This window comes from Mustela nivalis, assembly GCF_964662115.1.
Source record: "Mustela nivalis genome assembly, chromosome: 18".
Classification (NCBI taxonomy): Eukaryota; Metazoa; Chordata; class Mammalia; order Carnivora; family Mustelidae; genus Mustela; species Mustela nivalis.
Window position 1 is genome coordinate 44,073,037 of NC_139037.1, and position 22,089 is coordinate 44,095,125.

The 22,089-nt window shown below is 50.2% G+C and overlaps 2 protein-coding genes across 3 annotated transcripts in view; one reads left to right on the top strand and one right to left on the bottom strand.

Moving 5' to 3' along the window:
• Positions 1-881: 881 nt before the first annotated feature.
• On the bottom strand, positions 882-5,251 carry PPP1R14A (protein phosphatase 1 regulatory inhibitor subunit 14A). 2 transcript variants are annotated; one of them, XM_082709110.1, is made up of 4 exons: positions 4,792-5,251; positions 2,580-2,660; positions 2,002-2,034; positions 882-1,143 (listed from the first exon to the last, which is right to left on the bottom strand). In XM_082709110.1, the coding sequence occupies exons 1-4, from the start codon at positions 4,990-4,992 to the stop codon at positions 1,033-1,035; spliced, it is 426 nt and encodes a 141-aa protein (XP_082565236.1). In that variant the 5' UTR covers positions 4,993-5,251; the 3' UTR covers positions 882-1,032. The 2 variants fall into 2 exon arrangements, with proteins under 2 accessions (XP_082565236.1, XP_082565235.1); XM_082709109.1 differs by having other exon boundaries at positions 882-1,123; positions 4,792-5,243.
• A 7,579-nt stretch (positions 5,252-12,830) lies between these two features.
• Positions 12,831-22,089, top strand: part of SPINT2 (serine peptidase inhibitor, Kunitz type 2) — a 32,568-nt gene continuing 23,309 nt past the window's right edge. The window contains exon 1 of the mRNA XM_082709108.1: positions 12,831-13,369. Within this exon, the coding sequence (XP_082565234.1) occupies positions 13,264-13,369 (106 nt within the window). The 5' untranslated portion in view covers positions 12,831-13,263. The remainder of the gene's footprint in view (positions 13,370-22,089) is intronic.

A 22,089-nucleotide genomic window follows, 5' to 3' on the forward strand; every position in this document is an offset into this window, starting at 1 on the left:
ACAGGCAGGACCGTGGCTACAACTAGACCTGCCATTAAAATACTGAAATACCGGGGCGCCTGGGTGGCTCAGTCATTCAGCATCTGCCTTTGGCTCAGGTCAGGATCCCAGGGTCCTGGGATCGAGTCCCGCACCAGGCTCTCTGCTTGGCGGGAAGTTGGCTTCTCCTTCTCCCTCTGCCTACTTGTGTGCTCTCTGTCAAATAAATAAATTCTTTAAAAAAAAATACTGAAATGCTTCCACAGTTTGGAGTAAATAGCTGCTACCCACTTCTGATGCTCTCACCCCTCTGCTGGAGCCCTTTGGGCCTCCCTAACACCCAGCCCAGGGGCCTTCCTGATCCAGCTCTGGAGGACCTGCCCATCCTGGTGGGTGGGTGGACGGCTCTATCAATACCTGGTATGTTCCCTGTGTTAGGCTCATCCTCAATCCCTGCACCCACAAGGTTCAGAGTCCTCAGGTATGGGTACCCATTTCACACGAACTCCTATGCATCCTTCAAAGCCTTGGCTCAATTGTTACTTTCTTCAGGAAGCCCTCTTGGTTTGTTCATGTTGTGTTTTGGTGATATTGGGCACGTCTGGGTTTGCGCATCTCCCCTGCTACGAGGACCACAGGAGCCCCAGATGACACCCACTGGGCCCTGTTGGCTTGTACTGGGGAAGGCTGAGGGGGAAGTGAGGACAAGCTGAGTCCTGGGAGGGGAGGTTGCGGGGGGGAGCGGGGGCGGGCGGGGGCAAGGCCAGCAGGGCCTGTTCTCATGCTCTCTGGCTGACGAGTGATTCTCCATCTGTCAGGCCAGCTGTGGGTGCCGGGGGAGATGCAGCAGGACAGAGGGAGGTGTGTGGGAGAAGCTTGGGGAAGTCCACGGTAATCAGGGAGAGGAAAAAGAGGCACACCGTGTTGTTACAGAACCATTACATACAACTTACAAATAAGCCAGGACAGTGTGGTGGAGGGTAGGGGAGAAGGCAGGAGGCCACGGAGGCAAAGGTCAGGGTGGCGCAGTCCGGGCCCGATCCTGGAGAGGGCTCAGACTGCGGTCCCCGGAAGGGCTGGGCGGGCGGAGGCCAGGCTGCTTGTGGAGCCCTCGGAGCTTCCCCAGCAGCTCCTGGATGAAGTCCTGAGGACAGGGCAGGAGTCCTGAGAACACAGGGAGAGGTGGGGCTGCCCTTGCCCAGCCCAGCCCCTCTGATCTGGGCCCCTACTGCTCCCGCCTCCCCTCCCAGGCAGTGAAAGGGCCCAGAGGTAGGTTGGGGGGGTGTCAAAAGGCAGAGATGGGGAAAGGTGGGGAACAGATAGACACAGGGAAAGACAGAGCCACAGACAAGGAGGGAGACAGAGACCTAGAAAATGAGACCAAGCCAGAGGCACAGAGACAGAGGGAGAGACAAAAGGACAGAGAAAGAAACAGCCACAGAGAGACAAGATGTTTCTCAGGCCAAGGGATCGCCAGGAGGATCCCCAGGGACGGAGGCCTTAGCTCCGGGGGCAGACAGACACACAATGACGTTTGTCCCTCAGGCAGCCCAGAGCCGGTTGGAGAAACATGAATATTTTTCCCTTTTAAAGCAGGGAAGGAAGTGGGAGGGGTTGGGCTGCTCAGCTTCAGGGCTTGGAGGGATGGGGGTGGGGGGCAGAGGTGGGGAAGGGAATCCCAGGGTGGCAGAAGCAGCAGGAGGTGAGAGAGGCGGGGAGAGGCTGAGCCCCAGGACCAGCTGCCCAAAGGAGGGGGCAGCAGAGGGACCAGCAGAAGCCGGACACAGATGGGGAGCATCTCCGTAGGGAGGAGATGACGGGGGCCCCAGTGGCAGATGGGAAGAGACAAGCCAGGGTGAGGAAGACAAAGACACCACTGGAGGCAGGGAAAAGGCTGAGCGGCTCAGAGGGCTCCCCAGAGTTCTCCCTGCTGCCCCTGGGCCAGCCAGCTTCTTCCCTTCTCCCCAGGGACCCCCTTCTCTACCAGGAAGCAGGGGCCCAGAGCAGGGAGGGAAAACTCACCTCTGTGGGGTTCCTGCACGACTTCAGGAGTCCCTAAACCCCCACCCCCCACAAATAAAAGAAAATAGTAAATAACTAAGCCCCTCGGCCCCTCCAGCCCCCTTCTCTCTCCCAACAAAGCACTGAGGCAACCAGACAAAAGGGAGTCAGGCTCCTAGGGGCACTTCCCATCTGGTCACTGGGGGAGAACATGGTCCCAGGGTCTTACAGAGTGAGTGGGGGAAGGGTTGAGTCAAGAAACTCAGCCCCAGGATCAGCTCTAAGTCCAGAGAAGGTCAGAAGGTCACACAGCGTTTCCTGCCTCTGGGAGAGCACAGGCCCTAAACAGCCAGGACACATAGGCAGGCAACCTGCCTGGCTTTGACTCGGAGCTCTGCTCCTTCTGAGCTGGGACCCGGGGCAAGGGATTAAATCACTTTCCTCATCTGGAAGATGGAGGTCTTAAACCCTTCCCAGGATTTGTGAGGATTAAATGAGTTAAGTGGAAAGGAATGGAAACAGTGCCTGGCACATAGGAAGTGCTCAATAAACACGCTGACTATTGTTGGGGCTTCGGGGCAGCCTTTCCCTTCACCTACCTGGATTTTCCGGCTTCTGTCCTCTTCGCTCTCTAATTCCAACAATTCGTCGATGTTGACCTCATCAGGCATGTCTGCCTCCTAAGGCAGGGAAGGAGGAGGGGTCAGTGTCCCTTGCCTGCCCCTCCCTCGCCTTTGTCCAGGCCTCTGGAGAAGCTCTACCAGCCCCAGGGCCCAGCTGGCCGGTTCTGGAGCAACAATGTGGCAGTCAGGGACAGCACCGCCAAGGCAGGACATCTGGGTGCTGGGGGGAGGGGTGGCAGATGGGTTGACAGAGGCCCAGCGGTCTGTACCAGCTCAGATGCCGGGGCCCCCAGAGCCCAGAGAACCTTGGTGCTGGCACAGGTCTCTCTCCTTGGCCCCAGTTCCCATAGAGGGAAACAGGCCTGGCCAAGTCTCGGAATGTCAGATTCTGGGATTCAGGAGAGGGGCTGGTTCTGCCCTTTCAAGGAAAAGTCTAAGCACTAGGTGTGGGGGAGGGGCGCAGGCCAGCCAGAGCCTACTAGGGGAGGCCCCTTGCCTAAGAGGACCAGAAGGGAGGGTAGGGCTCCTGCCAGCCCCCAGGGCCAAGAGTGCACCTCGATTGGTCCAGATAATGACCACCAACGCGCCCCAGAGTGGGTGGGTGGGATGAGCCGAGGCCCAACTTTGAGTGGCCCAGAGGGGCATTCCTCCCGTAGCCTGTTGGGGCAAAAAGCCAAAAGCCGGCTGCCTCTCTCTCCCTGTGGGGGACAGAATCCAGCTGTCAAAGCAAGAGATCCCGGAGGCTACAGATTTTTTCCTCCCCCACCCAACGACCTTCAGACTTCATTGTGGGCCTCAGGGCTGGGTGGTCCCGGGTTTGTCTGGGAGGGGGGGGGGCAGCAAAGGCGTGGCTAGTCCTTAAGTCCTGTGTGAGGCTCTGCAGGTGAGCTAGAGACTGAGGCCAAGGGGCCAGCGCCAAGGCCAAGGCCAGGGCCGGCAGGAGAGTGCAGAGCTCTAGGGCATCATGAGCAGTCTGCCGGGGGGCTACGGTCCGAGGACTGCAAGGCTTGTGGCTCTGGTTTAGTGTGTCACAGCAGCTGGAAATGTCCGCCATCGGAGGATGACCTTAGAGGATGCCACCTACCAATGGCCACTGGACTTCTACGTCTACTTATAAGAGCCTCCTTGTGTGCCTGACAACAGTGGGACCTTGTGTCGCCATCAGGGGCCCTGCCTTCTGTCCCCTTCGAGCCGTGCCGAGGAGCATCTGTGCCTCCTCTCTGTCCGCTGACACAACCCCCACGTCCCTGGGATTGTGTTTTGTGTGTGGCGCAGTGTGACTTCAAGCAGAAACTCAAGTGGAAGGTGTGAAATGCACATGGGTAGCCTAGGCGTCCCCACACGAGGCTGTCGCTCACACCCTGTATGGCCACCGACAATTGTAATCTCTGCCTTGCCAGGCCTGTGTGTCCCTACAGCTTGTGCGGTTTTCTGTCTGTGTGTGGCTGTAATTTCGGCTATTTTCTGTAAGCAGCTGTAGTGCCTGTCATTGTGTCTGCATATGGTCCTTCCTTTTGCTTTTTGGAGGCAATGGAGGGTTTTCCGTGAATCATTCCGTGTGGCAAGGAGTTGCCCCGGTTCTGGTGTGCGTATGACTCCATGGAGGGTCTCTGAGTAGCTGGAACCGGAGCCTTTTGTGTGGGTGTAGTTGTGCGTACTCAGCACACGCCTGTGGCCTGTGCTATTGTGTCTGTGGGTGCCGATCTGTAGGGGACCGCAGCCTGTGTCCCTGAGAGTCTGTACATGGCTGCTGTGTCTACCAATGGCTCTAACTCGTCGCTGGGCACGTCTGTGAATGTTGTGGCTTCCTTTGCAGTGTGTTTCTGGGTCTCAGTACCCTCCCGGTCCCTTCACCGGATCTAAGTTCGGCTTGAAGACAGACCCTACCCCCCAACCTCTCTCCAGATTCGGCCGCTCTGGCTCCCCAACTTTGCCTCCTTGCCCCCCATAGGCTCAACCGCTATGCTCAACCATCTCTGGAGACCCAAGCGGGTGTCTGGGTCCACAAGCAGAGACCCAGGGAGGGGACACAGCAAGGGCCAATGAGTCCCTGAGCGCGCGTTCCCTTGTGTGACAGAGGCCAGCACAAGCAACCAGAGACCCCAAGAGCGTAGGGAGTCCGGAACAAGGGCGTGTCACTCCTCGATCCCCACACCCGCCTTTGCCCCCGTACGGCTCCCAGCCTCACCCTGCCGCGGTACAGCTCCTCCAAGCGCCCGTCAATCCACTTCTCCACGTCCAGCCGCCGCTGCAGCTCCCGCCGGTCGTACTTGACGGTGACACGCGCGTGTCGTTTCTGCAGGCCCCCGGGGCTGCCCCCCGGGCCGCGAGCCCGCGATGGAGACTGCAGCTTGCTCAGCACCCGCTTGCCCAGCCGCTGAGCTGCCATAGCGGTCCCAGTCCCGGCCCGCGCGCCGCGCTGTGCGCCTCCGCAGGCGCCCAGGGGGCCTCTTACGGGCCGGGGCGGAGCCGGCCGGGGGCGGGGGCTTGGGCTCGCCCGGGGGCCAGCTCCGCCCCAGTCGCCCGGGCCTCAGTTTCCCCGCCGGCAGCGCGGGGACTAGTCGCTGCACCGCCTAAAGCCCGCAGCCGTGTTCAGTCCAGGTGTGCGCGCGGTCCCGGAGTCCCAGGCTGGGCCCGGAAGGCTGGGGCTCCCGGGGCCTGGATCCCGGGGGGCGGGGTCCCGGGACAGGCTCTTGGGGACCGGGCCTGTCTGCGCCCCCTGACGGCTGTAAGGGACAGTGCAGGAGCCCGCGTGCAGCCTTTCTCCCCAAGGGAAGATTCAGCCAGAGTACTCACAGTACATTTAGTCGTTCTTTCATTTATTCGCTCATTCATGCAGCCTTCAGCAGTAAGTACACTTACTTACTCACTCACTCTATTCAACAAATATGTACTCGTTTGACGTCATGGCATCTGGTAGCCTGTCATATCACACTCCTCAAGCCGGATAGCATCCAGATGGTCTTTCCTCCCTCTGGTTATTATCAGGCCCCTCCTTCCCAACTCCCTTCCCCATGGGTTTCTTAGTGACCTGCGCAGGGGGAGTCGGCACCTGCTCTCTTCAGTTCTTTCAGATTTCTGAAAATCTGCGGGGGGGATATATCTCAATCACACACACACACACACACACACACACACACACACACACACCAGGCACTGTTCTAGGCACTAGAGAAAGAACAGTGAACAAGAAAGCCTAGTCCTCAAGGAGTTGACATTCTCATGCTGGGGATAGTCAATAGGAAGCACTAGTATACAGCTTATTAGAATATGATAAGTTCTATGGGGAAATGAAGCAGAAAGGAGGAATGAAGTGAGGCAGGGGTTTGCAATTTTAGCAAGGGAGATCACAGAAGTCCCTTACTTCACCAGTCTTCCCACTTCTAATTATGAGCACTAAGAATGATTCTTTTTACGATTCTAATTATAAGCAATAAAAACCCAGGAGCCTCTAGAGCTTACTTTAAAAAAAAAAAAAAAGTTTGTTTTGTTTGTTTTTTTAAAAGATTTTATTTATGTATTCGGCAGAAAGAGAAAGAGATCACAAGTAGGCAGAGCATCAGGCAAAGAGAGAGGGGGAAGCAGGCTCCCTGCTGAGCAGAGAGCCTGGTGCGGGGCCAGATCCCAGGACCCTGAAATCATGACCTGCAGAGGCTTAACCCAGTAGGCCACCCAGGCCCCCACCCCCAAAAAAGAAAGGTTTGTGTTTCAAAGGACATCATGAAGAAAGGGAAGAGATGGGGTGCCTGGGTGACTCACTCATTAAGCCTCTGCCTTTGGCTCAGGTCATGGTCCCAGGGTCCTGGGATTGAGCCCCACATCGGGCTCTCTGCCCAGCAGGGAGTCTGCTTCTGCTTCTCCATCTACTTGTGATTTCCATCTGTCAAATAAATAAATAAAATCTTTTTTAAAAGATTTTATTTATTTATTTGACAGGGAGAGATCACAAGCAGGCAGAGGAGCAGGCAGAGAGAGAGGAGGAAGCAGGCTCCCCGCTGAGCAAAGAGCCCGATGTGGGGCTTGATCCCCGGACCCCGAGATCACAACCTGAGCTGAAGGCAGTGGCTTAACCCACTGAGCCACCCAGGCGCCCCTATTTATTTATATTTTTAAGAAAGTGAAGAGGAGCACCTGGGTGACTCAGTGGGTTAAAGCCTCTGCCTTCGGCTCAGCTGAGCCACCCAGGCGCCCCAAGATAGTTTGTTTTTTTTAGATTTTATTTATTTGGTTTTTATTTTTCAAAGATCTTATCTATTTATTTGAGAGAGAGAGAGAGAGAGCACACAAGCTGGGGCAGAGGGAGAGGAAGAGGGAGAAGCAGGTTCCCCTGCTGAGCAGAGTCCGACATGGGGCTCCATTCCAGTCAAAGGCAGACCCTTAATCAATTGAGGCACCCAAGTACTCCTATTTTTTTATCTGAGAGAGAGAGAGGGAGGGAGGAGGGGCAGAGAGAGAAGGAGTGACAGAACCCCAGGCAGACTCTGCATTGTGTGCAACAGCCCACACAGGGCTCAGTCCCATGATCCAGAGATCATGACCACAGCCTAAACCAAGAGTCACGGGCTCAACCATCTGAGCCTCCTAGGTGTCCCCTAATAAGGTACTTGAACCTAAAATAAAGAAAGAAGTGGTGGAACTCAATAATAACAAGACAAATAAGCTAGTGAAAAAATGGACAAAGACTCTGAATAGACATTTCTCTAAAAAATGATATTTTACAAAGGCCAATAAACATATGAAAAGATGCTCAAGGGGCGCCTGGGTGGCTCAGTGGGTTGGGCCTCTGCCTTTGGCTCAGGTTATGATCTCAGAGTTTTGGGATCGAGCCCCACATCTGGCTCTCTGCTAGGAGGGGAGCCTGCTCCCCTCCCCCACCACCTCTGCTTGCCTCTCTGCCTGCTTGTGATTTCTGTCTGTCAAATAAATTAATAAAATGTTTAAAAAAAGAAAAGAGGGGCGCCTGGGTGGCTCAGTGGTTTGGGCTGCTGCCTTCGGCTCGGGTAATGATCTCAGGGTCCTGGGATCGAGCCCCGCATCGGGCTCTCTGCTCCGCAGGAAGCCTGCTTCCCTCTTTCTCTCTCTCTCTCTCTGCCTGCCTCTCTTTAAAAAAAAAGAAAAGAAAAGATGCTCAACTGGTTAATTATCAGGAAAATGCAAATCAAAACCATAAGGAGATAAAACTTCACATCCAGTAGGATGGTAATTTCTTTTATTTCTTTTTTAACATTTATTTTCTTTTCTATAGTAATCTCTACACCCAGTGTAGGACTTGAATTACAAATCCCCAGATTTCACACACTCTTCCAGCCAGATTCTTCAGATGGCTATAATAGATTTTATTTATTTTTTAAAAGATTTTATTTATTTATTTGACAGAGGCAGAGATCACAAGTAGGCAGAGGCAGGCAGAGAGAGGGAGAAGCAGGCTCCCTGTTGAGCAGAGAGCCCTATGCAGGGCTTGATCCCAGCACCCTTGGGACCATGACCTGAGCCGAAGGCAGGGGCTTTAACCCACTGAGCCACCCAGGCGCCCCTATAATAGCTTTTATTTTATTTTTTTTTAAGATTTTATTTATTTATTCGACAGAGAGAGATCACAAGTAGGCAGAGAGGAAGGCAGAGAGAGAGGAGGAAGCAAGCTCCCTGTTGAGCAGAGAGCCCGATGCGGGACTCGATCCCAGGACCCTGAGATCATGACCCGAGCCGAAGGCAGCGGCTTAACCCACTGAGCCACCCAGGCGCCCCTATAATAGCTTTTAAATGGAAAACACCAAGTGTTGGCAAGGCTGTGGAGAAATCACAACTTTCATACATTCATGCTGGGAATATAAAATGGTGTGGCCACTTTGGAAAACATTCTGGCAGTTCCTCAAAAGGTTAAACTTAGAGTTACCATATGACTCAGCAATTCTACTCCTAAGAGTTACTACACTAGAGAACTGAAAGCATATGTTCACACAAAAACTTGTACGTGAATGTTCATCACGGCATTGTTCAGAATAACCAGAAGGTGGAAACAACACAGCGCACCAACTGATGAATGGATAAATAAAATGTGGTACATTCATAAAATGGCCTGGAATTTGACAATGAAAAGAAATGAGGTATTGATACATGATATACTATAGATGAACCTTGAAACCGTGCCAAGTGAAAGAGGCCACACGCTGTATGATTCTACTTATATGAAATATCCAGAATAGGCAAATCCATAATAGACAGAAAATAGATTGGTGGTTGCCTGGGGCTGAGAGAATTGAGGGGAGGGGAGTGATTGCTGACAAGTATGGGGTTTCTTTTCTTTTCTTTTTTTTTAAGATTTTATTTATTTGACACAGAGAGAGTAGGGATGGAGGGGGGAGAACAAGGCAGAGGGAGAAGCAATGTTCCTGGTGAGCAGAGAGCCCAATGGTGGACTTGATACCAGGACCCTGGGGATCATTACTTGAGACAAAGGCAGAGGCTTTAACCCACTGAGCCACCCAGGCACCCAGGGCCTGTGGATATTTTGAGGTGGGTGGCCTGTTGGGGCTGTCTGGATTCAGTCAGGGGGGTCACTGTGGGCCCTTGTGCCTGGGTCAGCTTTCCGTTGCTCATGCCTGCTGTCTCAAAGTAGCCTCTACAAAGCATGGTCCTTTCTCAACACGTTTGCCCTGATGGTTCTTTCTATCAGCAGGGTTCATTCCTTCCTCTCCCTCAGATGTCACCAGAGCAGTGGGGTCTTGTCTGAACACCTGCCTCGCTCACATTGAGAGTCCCACATCCCTTATTTGGCTCGATGTTTTATCCATAACATCACTTTTCCACATTGTATATAATTTACTCATTCTATCTATTGTCTGTTTTCAGCTAGCCATGTGCCAAAGGGCAAAAGGAGTGGTCTACAGGAGTACAGGTAAAAAGGGGGTACACTGCCTGTAGGGAATTTAAAATATAAACAAATAGGAGCACCTGGGTGGCTCAGTGGGTTAAACCTGTGCCTTCTGCTCAGGTCATAATCTCAGGGTCTTGGAATCGAGACCCACATTGGGCTCTCTGCTCAGCAGGGAGCCTGCTTCCCCCCTCTCTCTGCCTGCCTCTCTGCTTACTTGTGATCTCTGTCTTTCAAATAAATAAATAAAATCTTAAAATAAAATAAAATATAAACAAGTAAAACCTGGGGCGCCTGGGTGGCTCAGTGGGTTAAAGCCTCTGCCTTCAGCTCAGGTCATGATCCCAGGGTCCTGGGATCGAGCCCCACATAGGGCTCTCTGCTCAGCGGGGAGTCTGCTTCCTCCTCTCCCTCTGCCTGCTTCTCTGCCTACTTGTGATCTCTGTCTGTCAAATAAATAAATAAAATCTTAAAAAAAAAAAAGTAAAACCTATCGAAAGTTGGCCCAGTTTTTATTAGACCATGCACTGACAAATTGACAAATTCTAAGGCGTATCAGTGATAAAATAATCCTCCAAAATAATCCAGAATCATTTGTTGGTCTGCTTGTAAACAATTGATACAATTACTGTTGAGTTTATTTTATTTTTTTTAAGATTTATTTATTTATTTGAAAGAGAGAGAGAAACAGAGAGCAGAAGTGGGGGGAGGGACAGAGGGAGAGGAAGAGAAGCAAACTCTCTGCTGAGCTCAGAGCCCAATATGGGCATCATCTCAAGACCCTGAGATCCTGACCTGAGCTGAAATCAAGAGTCACCTGTTTCAATGACTGAGCCACTCACACTCCAGTTTTTGTTTTTGTTTTTTTAAGATTTTATTTATTTGAGAGAGGGGGGTAGAGAGACAGAGAGAGAGAGAGAGAGAATGAATCGGGGAGAGGCAGAGGGAAAAGCAGTCTCCCAGCTGAGCAGGGAGCTGATGTAGGGCTGGATTCCAGAAGCCCAAGAGCCTGAGCCAAAGGCAGCCACTTAACTGACTGAGTCACCCAGATGCCCCCGTCCCCCATTGAGTTTTAATAATAGGCTTCCAGTTAGTTATTTTTATTACTGTGTCCTTTAGTAAACATTGTATTTGTAGTAGTTTTCTTTCTTTTTTTTTTTTTTTAAGATTTATTTATTTAGTTATTTGACAGACATAGATCACAAGCGGGCAGAGAGACAGGCAGAGAGGGAAGAAGGGAAGCAGGCTCCCGGCTGAGCAGAGAGCCCGATGTGAGGCTCCATCCCACGACCCTGAGATCATGACCTGAGTCAAAGGCAGAGACTTTAACCCACTGAGCCACCCAGGCACCCCTCAGTTGTTAATTTTAAGACTAAAGAACAAATTAATGACTCTTACATGATTGTTATTGAAAATAATTTTCTGGTAGAGAGGAGGAAGTATAAAGAAGTTATCCCCTCCAGGTGTCAAATATCCTAGTCCTACCACTGTTCACAACATTACAAAATGAGTTCTGGGGTGCCTGGGTGGCTCAGTGGGTTAAAGCCTCTTCCTTCGGCTCAGGTCATGATTTCAGAGTCCTGGGATGGAGCTCCGCATCAGGCTCTCTGCTCAGCAGGGAGCCTGCTTCCCCTTCTCTCTGCCTGCCTCTCTGCCTAGTTGTGATCTCTCTGTCAAATAAATAAATAAAATCTTAAAAAAAAAAAAAGAGCTCCAATGGGACAGGGATTTTGCTTTGTTCCTTGTTGTATCTTCTCCAGCATTTGCAGCAGTACCTGGCTCATAGTGGGTGCTCAATGAATATGCCAAATGAACAGATGCGTGAATGGACCTGTGACTCCTTTCCAGCCTCAACTCTCACCACAGTCCTGTTTTCCGGCTAAATTCCTGGCTTAGAGAAATGGGGTGGGGTCGGGGGGTTCAGGTGCTGGAGAGATCTTTGTTCTCACATTGAGACTCTTGACCTTGAGTTCTTGGACCTCACTAAAAGATTAAAGAAGATGGTGGGCAAAAAATTTTTTAATAAAAAAAAAATGGTGAGGACACCTGGTTGGCTCAGTTGGTACAGCACATGACTCTTGAACTTGAGGTTACTGAGTTCCTGCTTCATGCTGGGTGTAAAGACTATTTAAAAATAAAACAAATAAACAAAAAAATGGACACAAAAGCTCAATTGCTTCAGGTAGACACCATTTTGATAACCCAATTAAGGCTCCTCACAAGTTACGTGAGGAGGGAGCCTGAAGACTGAGAACAGCCCTGGATCCTGCAAGGCATTGTTGTCTTCCTTGCCTAGGGCCTTTGCATTTGCTGTTCCAGATGCTTAGAATGTTACTCCATCAGCGCTTCAGATCCTTCAGGTTCATTATCAAAGCCACCTCCTCACTCCCACCACCTCAGTCCCTGATCATTGTCTGTGCTCCCCTGTCCCATCCCCAATCATTCTAGTCAGTCTGTCCTGTGCTTCTGTCATCACTACTCTTGGTTGTTCCTGTCTAGTGAGGAAAGGACTAGTCTGGCGTGGTCATTGCTGGGTTCCCAGGAACATGCTCAGTAGGCGTTGAGTGAATGTTCAATTTAGGAAGGAGTAAATCCCTCACCCTCAAAGGAGGGTAAAAATGAGGCAAGCTTCATCACCACATTTTCAGGAACCACAGATTTCCAGGAAGAGCATTCTGTACCCTCTTCTCCGACCCCGAGGCCCAGCCCAAGAGTGAAGGTACTGATGTAGGAGAGACGATGTTAAGATTCGAAGCCAATGGCCAAGAAAGAATTCTTAAGACGTCTTTGGTGTAAAATGGTGGTTTATTAAAGCAGGGGGACAGGACCCTTGGGCAGAAAGAGGAGCAACCGGGTCAGGAGGTGTGGCCCCTTATAGACTTAGGAGTTGGGAGAGGGAGGTAAGGAAAAAGGGAGGTTTCAAAAGAACTTTCCTATGCTAAAGAGGACCTGCAAGTTACTGTTGTTTTTCCCCTCTAGCAAGGGATTAACATTAAGATAGTTGGGAGATTCTTGGAAGACTTATCAGGAGTCCCACCCAGGAGTGGAGGTGGGGGGAAGTTCGAGCTAGAATTTTTGGCTCTAGCCAAAACATCAAGGCAACTGAGCTGGTCAGTGGGCTCTAAGGAAATTTAATAATTTTTTCTTCTGCCTTTGTTTCAGTAGCAGGACGTCACCAAGCCCAGGATCAGGGTAGCAGGAGCCCCAGGGCTCAGCAGGTTTGCTTCTCTCCACAGGCTAGGTCCTACCCCTGGGGAACTAAGGCAAGTCCCGCCCCCTCTTCCCCCATCCAGGGGCCAGCCCAGGTGCGCGGAGGCGGGGAGGATCCTCGCTCAGGTGCCTGCTCCCTGCGCCTGCGCTCTACGCGCCCCGCCTGGCCAGGTGCGCCCCGCCCCCCTCCCGACCGGCCACCTTCCTTAGCTGCGCGGAGGCGGCCGCCATTGGCTCTAGCGCCCACCGAGTGTTTGGGAGGTTGGCGGGGTTCTGAACCGTGGAAGAGTCGCTGAGTGTCGCCGGGGCAAGGGGCCAGTGAGGGGCGGACAGAGGCGTCGTGGCCGTAGGAGGCAGGTGTCCGCAAACCGAAGGTCCGGCGAGGTGGAGGGTGAGGGGTTTCCCGGAGGCTTCGGCAGGAGCGCCGGCGCAGCACCTCACAGACCCTCTGGGAGCGCCAGCACCTGAACACGAGGCTCTCTAGCGCGCGTGCGCGGCGAGGGTCTTCCCGCACCTGATCGCGAGACCCTAACGGCCAGCGGCTCGAGGCTTCGCGGGCGCTGCGGGGTGGAACCCGTCATGGCGCAGTTGTGTGGGCTGAGGCTGTGCGGGGCTTTCCTCGCCCTGTTGGCTTCGCTGCTCCTCTTCCGGGCTGAGGCGGCCGACGGAGAACGTGGCGTCCACGGTGAGGGTCAGGGCGGGTCTCCCGGGAGGAGTGGAAGGCCGACAGGCGGAGGGCGGGGCGCGAGGGGACTTGGGCAAGGTCTGAGCCGGGCGAATAGGCGGGAGAGGGAATTGGGAGACCTGGTGAAGCTCGGGGGGTGTGGTGGAGCGGGCTGTAGGAGATTGAGCCTGGGGCTGAGGTTTGGGAGCCCCTGGGACTGAGGACGGGCGGCGGAGCCAGAGTTGGAAAGGTTTCCTGCGGGTGAGGGAGGAGACTTAGGGGTATTGACCAGGAAGGAGTGGCATTGGCCCTTCCTGTGGCAGGAAGGGGGTGAGAGGCCCAACAGAAGACCAGCCTTCTCCTGGCAGAGGAAAGTTCTGTGGCCTAGGGGAGCCCTGAGAGGGTGGGGATTGGATTAAGTGACGTAATGGCAGTTTAGCCTCTGGCAAGAAGCCCCCACGCCCACCTCTTTAGATACTGGACCACGGCCTCTCGAGAAATCTTACCTGGTTCAGTTGCAGTAGAGCGGCTCCAAAATGATGCCTCAGGAAGAAGAAGAAAAGCAAAAGTGTTGGAGGGGAGAAACTTTGCAAAGGTGCAAGAGTGGGGGACTCCTTGGGATAAGAAGAGTATTGGTCTTGAGAAGCTGGGGTTGTGGTTGTGGAACTGGTCCTTACAGGTTGGTGGAGAATAAGGCCCTATTTAAATCTCTACATTCTCCAGAAGTTTGGCTTGGGAAGGTCATTTTGAACAAGTGTTGTCATAACCTCAAATGCTTCAGACAAGCACAGCCAGGCTTTGGGAAAAAACCCTCTTTTCAAATGAGAATTCACTGATTCAGCAAAACTTATTGAGCCCCTGCTATGTGTCAGGGATGATGCTGGCACCGGTGGTAACAGTTGTGACTCAGACAAGCCAGGTCCCAACACTTAGCTTGTATTCTAGTGGGAGAGACAGAGACAGTGAGTAAACATTTAGGTAAAGAGCAGTCACCGCAGTATTAAATTACTAAGAAGTAAATGAACAAGGTGAAGTACACAAACAGCGTGATGTAAGATGATGGGGCTGCTTTAGCTCAGGTGGTCAGGGGAGGCCTCTCTGAGGAGGGTGATGTCTTGAGCTCTAACACAAAGACCTCTGGTGGGTGAGAGTCCATGGAGGTAATGGAGTCAGAGGCCTCCAGTTTGGAGGAAGCCTGGTAGTATTCAAGGAAAAGACACAGGATCATCCTAGCCGGAGTAGAAGTGGGGGTGGGGAGAGAATTGGAGGAGGATGTGAGGTGGGAGAAGTAGGCTGGAGCTCGGTGACTTTGTAGGCCACCGTTTTGGGTGGAAAGAGAAAAAAGCAGGATTTGTGTGCCACTTATCACCTGTGGTGACTTCTGTAATTTATTTATTTTTTTAAAAGATTTTATTTATTTATTTGACAGAGATCATAGGCAGGCAGAGAGAGAGAGAGAGAGGAGGAAGCAGGCTGCCTGCTGAGCTGACCTGAGCTGAAGGCAGAGGCTTTAACCCACTGAGCCACCCTGGCGTCCCACCTGTGGTGATTTCTGAAGTCTATTAATTTACCCACGTCAGAGGCAGAGAGGGAAAAATGAGCTAATGGGGATGTCAGGGGCTATTGGGGAGAGAATCAGCTCTGGTAGGTCAAGAAATCAAGAGTGGAGGTAGGTGTTGGGTACCTGGGTGGCTCAGCGGTTAAGCGTCTCCCTTTGGCTCAGGTCCTGATGTCATCATCCTGCTCAGTGGAGAGTCTACTTCTCTCACTTGCTCTGCCTTTCCCCCTGCCTGTGCGTGCTCTCTCAGATAAATAAATGAAATCTTAAAAAACACATAGATAAAACAGGGACGCCTGGATGGGCGGCTCAGTCAGTTAACCATCTGCATTCCGCTCAGGTCATGATCCCAGGGTCCTAGGATGGAGCCCCGTGTTGGGCTCCCTGCTCATTGGATAGCTTGCTTCTCCCTCTCCCTCTGCCTACCACTCTGCCTACTTATGCTCTCTCCCGGTCTCTCTGTCAAATAAATAAATAAAATCTAAAAAATTAAAAAGTAAAACAACTCATAGGAAAAAAATTCAGGGGGCGCCTGGGTGGCTCAGTAGGTTCAAGCCTCTGCTTTCTTTTCTTTTTTTTTTTTTTTAAAGATTTTATTTATTTATCAGAGAGAGAGAGGGGGAGAGAGCGAGCACAGGCAGACAATGGCAGGCAGAGGCAGAGGGAGAAGCAGGCTCCCTGCTGAGCAAGGAGCCCGATGTGGGACTCCATCCCAGAACGCTGGGATAGTGACCTGAGCCGAAGGCAGCTGCGTAACCAACTGAGCCACCCAGGCGTCCCAAGCCTCTGCTTTCAATTCAGGCCATGATCCCAGGGTCCTGGGATCGAGCCCTGCATCGGGCTCTCTGCTTGGCAGGGAGCCTGCTTCCCTTCCTCTCTCTCTGCCTGCCTCTCTGCCTACTTGTGATTTCTGTCAAATAAATAAATAAAAATCTTAAAAAAAAAATTCAGGTGCTGAACATACTTGCAGTCTGAACTAGAATTTGACATGACTTTTTTCAATGACATAATCATGTTAGGATATGCCTTTTAGTTACCTGCTCTGGGACTTAATCAAAACCGAATTTAGGGCTAAACTCTATTGCTCACTGAGTTCTGATCCTTGAAACAGCGTGGTTGGGTGGTCAAGCTACAGATCTTGCCTAAGATCATGCAGTCATAATTGACAAAGTCAAGTCTGGCTTCAGAGGCCTTTCCCTGGTGGCCTTTCTGGCTGCTGCAGCTGGGTGGACCTCCTGACCTTTCAGAAGTACTCTTGTCTCGTTGGGTGAACTAATGACCTTGCTTATCTGAAGTTCTGTTTGTTTGAAAGCTTTCAGTAGTTTAATTTGAAGGAGGAGGTAGTTTTGATTTTTTTTTTCAGGCAACAGGGTCTTCCACTAAGAGTGACATGTTTCTCCATCCCCATGCAACTGCATAGGTGCCACTAGATGAGTATGGTGAGGTGGGGACTGTGTAGTGAATGTGTGTGAGGGGGTGATGGTAATGATTGGTCAAGGAATTTGATCTTTGTGAAGAGGTGAGGGGGCTGAGGGGTAGAGAGCAGATAGGGTCGGTGAATTGTTGGAGTTGAGGTTTTGGAGGGCATGAACTGGAAAGAAAGGATATGATGGGCAGTGAGTGAGATGCTTGAAACTGAGATTCCAAGAAGTTGTGTTTCTTGAGACAAGGTCTAGACATAACCATTGTGGGACGAAGCTGAGGGGAGGGCAAGATCACTGGAGAAGAGGTTTAGGAACCAAGAGGCCAGGATGGTCTGAGGGTCACCAACCTGGATATGGAAATCACTGGGAATGATGAGGGAGGCAGCACAAGAGATAGTGAGCCAGGAGCTAAAGTCATGAAATGAGGAGTAGTGATCTGGGCAGATGATGCACAAGGTGGGGTACAGTCTGTTTTGATGGTGATTAATAGCTGGACTTTGGAGAGGGCAGAACACTGTAGAAGCAGCACCAGGTGCAAGGAGACCTACCCTCTTGGAAATGTCTTTGAGGGAGGAAGGGTTTGGTTAGAGTAAGGAGAATGTGATGAGAATGTTCAGAGAGGAGATGAGGAAATAAGAGATTTTGCTTAAGGCAATTGCTAAGTTCCCAAACCCTGGAAGTTAGGGGGAAGAGGGATGAGAACAGTATAGGATGTATGGGGATGAGGGGAGTTAAGTCAGGAGTCTGGGCTGATGTCATGATAAGCAAGTGATAGGAGTGCAGTCCGGTTCAAGGCTGAAAGTGTTGGGCAGGGACTGGGTGTTGGGAGGGCAGATGGCAAGGGGTGTGGTGGTAAGTAGTGGATACTTGGACTCTGGACAGAGGGTGTCCTGAAACTGGACCCTTGCAGCTGGAGGTGGAGGAAAGCTGATACTGCTCTGCGTGTTTCTAGCATTCAGGTAGGGCGCCAGTCTACCGTGGAAAGCACACTGAGATTATAAACCCTCCGCTCCCAAGAGGCCTCCAACAGGCTTTATGTGACTTGTAGTTTGTAGAATTGGGATTTATTTTTTAAAAGATTTTGACAGAGATCACAAGTAGGCAGAGAGGCAGGTGGAGAGAGGGGGAAGCAGGCTCCCTGCTGAGCAGAGAGCCTCATGCAGGGCTGGATCTCAGGACCCTGGGATCATGACCTGAGCTGAAGGCAGAGGCCTTAACCCACTGAGCCAACCAGGTGCCCCTAAAATTGGGAATTTTTTTTTTTTTTTAAGATTTTTTTAAATTTATTTACTTGAGAGACAGTGAGAGAGAGCATGAACGAGGAGAAGGTCAGAGAGAGAAGCAGACTCTGTATGGAGCTGGGAGTCCGATGTGGGACTCTATCCCGGGACTCCAGGATCATGACATGAGCCGAAGGCAGTCAGTCGTCCAACCAACTGAGCCACCCAGACGTCCCTAAAATTGGGAATTTTTTATGGAAAAATTTGGTTATGGCTCTCTGCCTGAAAAATGTGAAGATCTGTGGCACCAGATCAGTGTTCCCACATGGCACCCATAGTGCTCCTTTTGGAAAGGACATACACTACTCCGTCTTTATGTACTTGGCCTGCCCACCGTATCTCTAAGCATTTAAGTTGTAACCTCCCCCATCTTAATATGTTCCATTTTGTAAATGGAGGTAGAGGAAACAGCTCCTTATAAATTGTATAGTGCAAGTGTGTGTGTCATTGCTGTTAGGGAGGGAAAAGCCCTTATCAGTTGGCCACAGATGTGTGTAATTCTTTTTTTTTTTTAATTTCTTCCCAGGTGATAAGTCCTATTATCTGGAGTGTCCCAAAATACGTAATTTTGATTTCACTCAATTTAAGGATAGATAATACAGTTGGCCCTCGAACAACACAGGGGTTAGGAGCAACTCTGCAGTTGAGAATCCAAATCTAAATTTTGATTCCTCAAAAACGTAGCCTGCTGATAGCCTGCCCTCTAAGCCTTACCAATGACATAAACAGTTAATTAACACATATTTTGTGTTACATGTATAAAATACTGTATTCTTCTGTTTGTTTGTTTGTTTGTTTTTAAAGATTTTACTTATTTATTTGACAGAGATCACAAGTAGGCAGAGAGGCAGGCAGAGAGAGAGCAGGAAGCAGGCTCCCTGCTGAGCAGAGAGCCCGATGTGGGCTCAATCTCAGGACCCTGGGACCAGGACCTGAGCTGAAGGCAGAGGCTTTAACCCACTGCGCCACCCAGCCACCCCTTAAATACTGTATTCTTAAAGAGAGCTAGAGAAAAAATATTAAGAAAATCATCAAGAAAAAGTTCAACTGTGTATTCCTTTTCAGGACAAAACCTCAAAAATTCCTTTGGGAAGTTTAAGTGTAGTTCCTGCTGCCAATAACTATGCCTGACCTTGGGCTCATCAGAGCTTGGAGTTAATGGGTACTGGGCTTTGTTGATTGTTCTTGGGACTTTCCACTGGAGAAAGTGCAGCAGCCTACATTTGAGAGCCTCTATTGCATTTTCTAGTGATCTTCAGTTTCTATCAACCTCTTGGGTTAATTACAGTTTCCCCAGCACTTTGACTAAAAGGACAAATTTCCAGCACTTCTAATAAGCATGTTCTTAGTCACCACTCCTTTCTCTTAAACCCCATCCACAGGGAGCTAAAGTGCAGTTGGTGTTAGTGATTGGCTATGGGTTCTCCAAAGTAGCATCTTCTAGGTTTTTTTTTGTTTTTGTTTTTTAAGATTGGTGTATTTATTTGAGAGAGAGCTTGAGCTCACCCCTGTGAGTAGAGGGAGGTGGGGAGAGCGAGAATCTTTAGGCAAACTCTCCGCTGAACCTGGAGCCCTGAGTCTGCAAGGCTCATCCCACTACCCCAGGAGATCCTGACCTGAGCCAAACCAAGAGTCTGGCTCTTAACGGACTGAGCCAGTCAGGTGTCCCTAGCATCTTCTAGTGTTCTGCCCTTCACAGAAGAGGCACTTGTTTTGCTTGCAATCAAGGCAGTTTGCAGGATTGTTTGAAATACTTACTCACTGGTTTATCCAAGACATTCTTTTTTATTTTTTATTTTTATTTATTTTTATTTTTTTTAAAGTATTTTTTTAAAAGATTTTTTATTTATTTATTTGACAGAGAGAAATCACAAGTAGATGGAGAGGCAGGCAGAGAGAGAGAGAGAGGGAAGCAGGCTCTCCGCTGAGCAGAGAGCCCGATGCGGGACTCGATCCCAGGACTCTGAGATCATGACCTGAGCCGAAGGCAGTGGCTTAACCCACTGAGCCACCCAGGCGCCCCAAGACATTTTTTTTTTAAAGATTTTATTTATTTATTTGATGGAGATCACAAGTAGGCAGAGAGGCAGACAGACAGACAGGAGAGACAGACAGGAGGAAGCAGGCTCCCTGCCAAGCAAAGAGCCCGATGTGGGACTCGATCCCAGGGCCCTGAGATCATGACCTGAGCCGAAGGCAGAGGCTTAACCCACTGAGCCACGCAGGCGCCCCCAAGACATACATTTTTTAAAAGATTTTATTTATTTATTTGATAGAGCACAAGCCGTGGGAGCAGCAGGCAGAGAGAGAGAGGGAGAAGCAGGCTTCCAGCTAAGCAGGAAGCCATGTAGAACTCGATCCCAGGACCCTGGGATCATGACCTGAGCCAAAAGCAGGCGCTTGACTCACTGAGCCACCCAGGCACCCCTATTTAAACACCTACTATGTGCAAGGTACAGTTTTAGGCCCAGGAAACCGCACTGAACAAAACAAATGACCTCCTGATGCATGGCAGCCACCTTGTAATGAAAGAAAGACAGTACAGTCATAAAATGGCAGTGAATATGTACCTGGAAATGAGTACTGTAAGAAAAGTAAGGTAAGATTTTGGTGTGCTTAGTGCTGAAAACATGGCCTTCGAAGCTCAGATGGTGACGGCCCCTAAAGAACATTGAGGGCCTCACTTTCAGGTCCTCTGAAGGTCCACGGAAAAGATTCCTTTGTGAAGTGAAGCAGACTTCTCTTTCACCCGCTCCCCACACACTTCTCATCTTTCCTCTCCTGGGAGTCATTTATAACTCTCACACTTAAGGTAAGTTGACAGGGCATCCAGGCCTGTGCCATGTGCTGATGTGGTAGCCAGAGATTCATGTGAGAAGCGAGTGACCCCTGATTTCATGGACCCTAGGAAGCCTTGATGGCTCACTGGTCACATGACTAAAGCAGTTTTCACAGTGACCCCAGAAGCAGTAGCATGCGGATTATGGGTGTCTGTGCAGTCCTGGTCACAAATGTCATTTCATGTATTGTTTCTGAAAAGATCTTTTTGAAAACTGAAAAGGGATGCTGGAACATGGATGCTGAGGCCCCATACGTAATTTTAGAGTTTAGTTAATTTGAAATTATTTGAAGTATATTTTTCATGATTAGAAATCCATTTTAGAAATGAAGGCAAAAAAATTTAGCTGTTGTTTTACATACTAGTGTTTTGAGATGGATCTCACCGAAAGGGGCCTGGCTTTGGCTTCTAAAGTCCTTGAGTTCATACGGCATATTTTATGTGTCCCCCTGGGTCTGTCATTTAGAGTCCAGGACATGCACTTAAGGGGGTGAAAAATAACTGCCATCATGGTTTGTGACCTTTCAAGGGACCACTCATAAACAGATGCAGAGTATGTATGTGGTATTGAAATTTAATGGAACATAATGGAAAAACATGTCTGAAAACGTTCCTCAGGGATGATAATGAAAAACAAGTTTGAGAAACACTGTTCCAGGGAGAAGGGTATATTAGCTTTCATCAATTTGTGAAAATGGTCCATGATTCAGAAAAGGTTAAGAATCCCTTGAATTGGGTGCCTGGGTGGCTCACTGGGTTGAGCTTCTGCCTTTGGCTCGGATCATGGTCTCAGAGTCCTGGGATCGAGCCCCGCATCAGGCTCTCTGCTTAGCAGGGAGCCTGCTCCCCCACAACCCCTCTGCCGATTCTCTGCCTTCTTGTGATCTTTCTCTCTGTCAAATAAAAAAAAAATCTTAGAGGGAGTCCCATGAAAGACACTGAAACTGCCTTTCCAAGTTACTCAGATGGGCTACTGTGATTGTAGGTAAGGGTAGAATTCATAGTCTTGTTTGATGAATATGCAGTGACAGTGGGTAGGAGCGGTGGTTTGCCTTGTGCCAATGGTTTCTAAAGTGTAAACTTCTATATCTCGATATTTTATATCTAAAGTGCCAAGGTTTGTTTTTTTTTTTTTTTTTTTAAAGATTTATTTATTTATTTGACAGAGATCACAAGTAGGCAGAGAGGCAGACAGAGAGGGAGGAGGAAGCAGGCTCCTGCTGAGCAGAGAGCCGGATGTGGGGCTCGATCCCAGGACCCTGGGATCATGACCTGAGCCGAAAGCAGAGGTTTTAACCCACTGAGCCACCCAGGCACCCCTAAAGTGCCAAGGTTTTATATCTAAAACGAGATATTATGAGTCTTATAATTTAAGTTGGATTTGTCGTTGTAAATGTTCTTTCCTCATAAATACCCAAGGGTTATTTTAAAGTTTCTGCATTATTTATCCTAATAATGACAACTTCCAGGCACCCAAACCTAGAGGAGATGGGTAGTTAGTAGCTTTCTTTCCTTTTTTAAAAGATTTTATTTATTTATTTGACAGAGAAAGATCACAAGTAGGCAGAGAGAGAGAGAGAGAAGCAGGCTCCCTGCTGAGCAGAGAGGCTGATGCAGAGCTCCATCCCAAGACCCTGAGA